Source organism: Penaeus japonicus, unplaced genomic scaffold (assembly GCF_977035675.1).
Source record: "Penaeus japonicus unplaced genomic scaffold, GWHDUDI00000001_assembly GWHDUDI00000014, whole genome shotgun sequence".
Lineage (NCBI taxonomy): Eukaryota > Metazoa > Arthropoda > Malacostraca > Decapoda > Penaeidae > Penaeus > Penaeus japonicus.
The window spans coordinates 26,034,153-26,040,573 of NW_028234416.1; the positions used below are offsets into that span (position 1 = coordinate 26,034,153).

General features: G+C 34.7%; 1 protein-coding gene across 1 annotated transcript; it reads left to right on the plus strand.

Moving 5' to 3' along the window:
• The first annotated feature begins 1,466 nt into the window (after window positions 1-1,466).
• On the plus strand, window positions 1,467-6,421 carry Prosalpha4 (proteasome alpha4 subunit). The gene is made up of 6 exons (XM_043028353.2): window positions 1,467-1,576; window positions 4,850-4,976; window positions 5,178-5,280; window positions 5,402-5,546; window positions 5,819-6,001; window positions 6,162-6,421. The coding sequence occupies exons 1-6, from the start codon at window positions 1,472-1,474 to the stop codon at window positions 6,249-6,251; spliced, it is 753 nt and encodes a 250-aa protein (XP_042884287.1). The 5' UTR covers window positions 1,467-1,471; the 3' UTR covers window positions 6,252-6,421.

Consider the following 6,421-nt stretch of genomic DNA (forward strand, 5'->3'; position numbering starts at 1 on the left):
ATCCACACTAATGCCGTCTTCTCCTGGTGTTTTTCCTCTTTTCATGCTTTTTAGTGCCCTATTTACTTATATATATATATATATATATATATATATATATATATATATATATATATATATATGTGAATATATATGTATATATGTATATATATATATATATATATATATATATACATATATATATCTATATATATATATATATATATATATATATATATATATCTATATATTATATTATATATATATATATTATATATATATATATATATATATATATATATATATATATATATATATATATATATATATATATATGTATGTATGTATATATATATATATATATACATATATGTACATATATATATAAATATATATATATGAATATATATACATATATATATATATATATATATATATATGTATATACATATATGTGTGTGTGTGTGTGTGTGTGAGTGTGTGTGTGTGTGTGTGCGTATATGTGTATGCTTGTGTGTGTGTGTGTGTGTGTGTGTGTGTGTGTTTGTGTATACATATAGATGCATTTATGCATACACACACACACGCTTACACACACACACACACACACACACACACACACACACACACACACATATATATATATATATATATATATATATATATATATATATATATATATATATATATATATAAATATATATATATATATGTATATATATGTATATATATATATATTTTTTTTGTTTATATATATATATATATATATATATATATATATATATATATATATGTGTGTGTGTGTGTGTGTGTGTGTGTGTGTGTGTGTGTGTCTGTGTGTATACATATACATATTTATTCATATATATACGTATATGCATGTATGTATGTATGTATCTATCTATCTATATATACATATATATATATAAATATATATATGTATATATATATATATATATATATATATATATATATATATATATATATATATATATATATATATATATATATATATATATATATATGTGTGTGTGTGTGTGTGTGTGTGTGTGTGTGTGTGTGTGTGTAAGTAGATCTGGCAAACAAAATCTGCGCCATTAACAGTCCATGACGTTTCACTTTGTAGATTTGAAACTTTTATATAATTATCTCTTCCACGATCTCTTTCAGAATATCATGCACAAACCTAGTAGAGTGCTTGTTACTAATTTGTATCTGCATTTTAATTCTGTTGATAGTCAAAGCGCCATCATGAATCATCATAAAAGATTTTATGAACATATCATAGACAAATTTGTTTATTTATCATCTACCTATACAAGCATACATATCTCGATGATGAATAAAGAAGAAATAATGACATGCGTCCATCAGTCCATCATGAAAGACAAATTTCCTCGAAATTCGAATTTGGCGCGCCTTCCTCCCCGAAGTGTCCGCCGCCGCCGCCAGATGTCTCCACCCTATTGTTGTCGTTCCGCGAGTCATCGTCATGTCGGCCTCAAGTTACGACCGCGCTATCACCGTCTTCAGCCCCGATGGCCATCTTTTCCAGGTGGAATACGCACAGGAGGCTGTCAAGAAGGGATCGACGGCTGTGAGTATCTTTGGGTCGGTTTTTTAAGTGGATTCAAGCGCGAGTTTGGGCGAAAAGCGGGTTTGCCGGATCCTCTTGTCTCCCTCTCCCTCACTCGTTCAAAAGTTGACATGTCATTTTATGGATTTTTGTTTCGGTTTTTATCATGTTCACGCTTTGTGGGTTGGTTATGAGATCAGTAATTTAGGTGGTTAGTTACTCTTTGCGTCTGGATATGTTTCCTGCTAGGCTTTAACTAAATTTATAGGCAAGCTCAATCTAACTCGAACTTCATCTAACCCGGTGGAGTTTAAGTTTACTGGTAGATTATGGGTAAATATTTGATAACCATTAAGTGTAAGTAACCCATGATATCCTGTGGTAATTATGCAGAAAAGCTGGACATCAACAGTAAAGACTAAAGCACTGCAGTCTTTATATTTACTCTATAAGAATGCTTATCATCATGTTTGCTAACCAATTAAAGGGTTAATTTTTGGATTATGAGGATTATTCTTTCACAGACTATATGTATATTGGCTGTTTTATTTAGCTGGGAGTAGGATGAGCAGGATGTTTATTTCTGGTGCAAACATTTAGCTTCCGCGTTAGCACACCCCCACCTCCATACCTAGCAGGCTTGGGGTGTCTGTAGCAAATAGGTGGGGAGCTACAAGTCACAGGGAAAGTGGTATTTTTCTGTATACTGTGAAATAAAAAGGCCTTAGATATCCCAAGGCATAACCTAACTTTACCTAGTTTTGTGGGGAGCCTTCTTGAAGGGGAAGGGGAGGAGTGTGCACCCCTCTTAGTAGGGGAGGGCATGAAGTAGATTGGGGGAAATTGCAGAGTAATTTTTAAATAAATTGCACTGATGTAAAGGATGAGATTACAATTTATTTCCCCACGTGACTTACCATGTGCACAGTGATCACAGCACGAAGTGATTTTTGGTGGGAATTTTTAATGTTAGTAATGACACTTTTTGATTACATTTATGTGTATAATGTGTCACCAATGTATATCCAATACTGGGACCAATACTGCAAACTCTCAGGCACACGTCCTCATGATGCAAAAATAGACTTATAACTCGCTTGGAAACTCAAATTTGCTGAGTCACTAACAATAAGGAACGTGAAAGAGCTATGATTGGTCAATCAATCTAAGGGTAGTTCTCATTGGCTGTTGTCTACAGAAGATCTAAAAATCCCAGTATAGTTTTTTGATAGGTGGCTCTTTTTCAAATAAGTGCACTTGGTAAAACAAAAGGACATCAGTTAACCCGTCAGCGCTGGGTGAGAGTGGTGGCAGGACCAGCCGCCAGAAAAGAGATATTTTGTCATGGCTATCCTTCTAGCTGCCACAATGGGTTATCAGGTGCATAGTGCTTGGCCGTAGCCAGAGCGGGCGAATCGCTCGAGGCCATCGTTTTGATCATTTGGAGCCAAAATAGCCAGATCGGTGATGGGTTAATTGTTTATCAGTGCAAGATGAAGGTCAAAGAACCGGATCTGTAACTAGTACCCTCCTCTACTATTTAAGCCCCAGATTGACGGGTATAGAGGTGGAATCATGAGTAATAACCACTAAATACGAGTAGTATAGGGTGACAGCAATCCATCAATACTATTTCCATGGTATTTAGTAATGTGGCACTATTCCTAACATTTACCTATTCCTCACTGGAACCAATACCAAAAAACACATGCATATCTTGATGTGACAACCAGCTGCAAACTAGCTTCTAGTCTCAAACCCATGGAAACAAATACAAAAGAAACATGAAACTGGTGTGATTGGCCTGTTTTTTAAGGGTTGTCCTCAGTGGTGGTTGTCTTTAGAGGAAATGGACACCCCAAAATTGTTTTCTTCTGGTAAATGGCTCTTTTCCCAACAAGTGCATATTGGGCAAAAGAGAATGCAGGAGAAACATGGAAAGAGCAGTTGCAAGTATTATATTTCCATATCAAAGAACTTCTTTATTTTCAAATTGTGGAAGAAATGTCATAGATGAATAGTGTCTTAGATTTCATCAACTTATTGAGTCCATGCTCTAGTTTCTGTGAAAGTGACATTGTCCTTAACTAAAACCATACCTTGCTTTGTTGTAAGTAGAATGAATCCAATGTTTATTTTTGCTGCAAACCTTTAGCTTCCTTTTTACCTCCATTTGCAACATGCTTGGGGAACTCATGGGAAAGTAGGTTTTTGTGAGGGGAGATACAAATCACAGAATATGTGATATATATATCTATCTACTGTGAAATAAAAATGCATAAGATGTGGTGGTTTTACAATTTATTGTACTACATGGTGTACCATGTGTTCAGTGATTGCAGTTGCCTCCTCGCTCATGCCAGTCCTCTAGTGTTGTTTCCCAGTTTTTGTGTGGCCATTGGTGTTAGGGTCCGCAAAGTTCAGTATGAGTAACTTTGATATGTAAATCACATACTTTCCAACAATCACAAATGTTTGTTGATTTTTAATGTGCTCTCTTTATTATAGTTACTAGTGTCTGTCCCTTTGTTCAATTTCAAAAGCAGATTATTCCTGTCTCCTGGCACAGACTCTCCAAAACTTATGAACCTGCAATGCCCCTCCCTTTGTAGTGTATCCTCTTTCCAAATTTTGAGGTGTCAATTTTTTCTGTTAATCCAGGTCCTATTTTCTCACTCGATGTTCACTTAACACCAGTATATTAGAATGTAGGCCCAGTCACAAATTGTTTTGGCACTGATTCCAATGATTCCACTTTCAGTTTTATATGAATAGTAGACTCATAATTAATGTTAAATGAAGTATTTGTGTCCTTATCATTGAGATATTGTCTAGCCAGGTTTTGTGAAAAACAGGTTGCTAAAAATTGTTTTCTTTTTTTCTTAATTTTTGAAATGCCTTCTTGGCACTTAAAAAAATCCTGGTTGAGGTTAAGCTCTCCACAATTTAGCATGTCACTAAGGGATGCCATGTCACACTAAATATTCAAAGCACAGATCAAGATGATTTTTGTACTTTCATGCCTTCCACCATGGCAATGAATCAGACAACTGTCAAACACTTCATGCAATAAGAATACACCTTGCATATTCTGTATATGCCTTCTAACACTATTTCAAAGTAGTAGACTAAAATTGTAGTATAGGGTCCATATCAGCTCATGTCCATTATACTCCTTGTGATAGAAGTATTAGTTTTATGATGGAAAAAGTAGCTTTATTTTGTTAAGAAACAAAAGGAACATTGGGGGTGAATGTATAATATATCCTCATGTTGTGAATTCACTCTTTTCAGGTTGGTGTGAAAGGCAAAGATGTTGTCGTTTTGTGCGTTGAGAAGAAATCTGTTCCAAAGCTGCAGGAAGAGCGCACAGTGAGAAAGATCTGTCTCTTGGATGACCATGTGCTGATGGCATTTGCAGGTACTGTAAGCAAGGATCACAGATATTGCAACTACATACTGATTCTGTTTAAGATAACCTTTGATATATATATATATATATATATATATATATATATATATATATATATATATATATATATATAGAATATAATATCTGACTTATATCAGTTCAGATTTTAATTATGAAAGCGGTTCTAATTGATTTTGTTGTTTATTTCAGGTCTTACGGCAGATGCAAGAATCTTGGTTAATCGGGCTAGAGTCGAGTGTCAGTCTCACAAGCTAACTGTGGAAGACCCTGTCACTCTTGAATATATTACAAGGTGAGTTGCTTTCCCTTAACTCTTGGGAATATGTGACAATCAGTAGATAGTGATTGGAAGGGAAATGGCCCTCTCCTCCCCTTATTGAAATAAAATCATCTCAATTCTTTTCCACTTACAGATTCATTGCCACACTGAAGCAAAGGTACACACAGAGCAATGGCCGCCGACCTTTTGGTACCTCATGTCTCATTGCTGGTTTTGATATGGATGGAACACCCCATTTATATCTGACAGATCCCTCTGGCACATATACTGAGTGGCAGGTTAGTTTTCTTAATGATAAAGTTAATTTTAATTTTCTTAGTTTGCTTTTTACCCATTTGCGCCGGATGATGTGATATTACATTAGGGGAAGACGTCCTATCATGTCATAGGAATATTTCACTCCTGTTGGATGAAGTCCTATCATGTCATAATCAATCTCTCTAAATATGTGTTTTTATACAGTTATATAGGTATTCACTCTGCAGTTCCATTTGTGTATAGACCCTTTTTTCTTGACTTTTCAAGCTTAAATCGCATCTCTTATTTCCAGGCCAATGCCACCGGTCGCAGTGCAAAGACTGTCCGAGAATTCTTGGAGAAGCACTACTCTGATGATGTAGTCTCAACAGAAGCAGGAGCCATCAAGCTAGTAGTTAAGGCACTGCTAGAAGTGGTCCAATCTGGGGCTAAAAATGTGGAAGTTGCTATCATGAAACCAAATGAACCAATGAGGGTAATGTATTAATTTTGAGTGGATTTTGTTTTGAATAATTGTAGATAAAAATAATGGATTTAAGTAAAAGGAGCCCTAGTAACCATGCATTAAATTACTATATTTACTTGAACCTAACATGGGGAAAAGAACTGTCTATATTAACTTCAACATTTTTCAGATGCTAGATATTGGTAGTCTTGAGAAGATTGTAGCAGAGATCGAAAAGGAGAAAGAGGAGGAAGCTGAGAAGAAGAAGCAAAAGAAATAGACGTATTAACCCTGAAAATGATTGCTAGTTTTTAGTGTGCATTTGCAGCAGAATCATGCTTATCAAGGAACATTTTGATTTATAAGATCACATAGTTCTCATGTCCCAGTCAAATGATATTTATACAAAACTACTCTTTTTTTTCCAATAAAAGAGGATAAAAAAAAATC

Coding starts and splice junctions, on each gene's coding strand:
- Prosalpha4 (XM_043028353.2), top strand. CDS start 1,472: ATGTCGGCCTCAAGTTACGACCGCGCTATCACCGTCTTCAGCCCCGAT. Junction 5,281..5,401: donor ACTCTTGAATATATTACAAG/GTGAGTTGCTTT, acceptor TTCCACTTACAG/ATTCATTGCCACACTGAAGC. Junction 5,547..5,818: donor GCACATATACTGAGTGGCAG/GTTAGTTTTCTT, acceptor TCTTATTTCCAG/GCCAATGCCACCGGTCGCAG.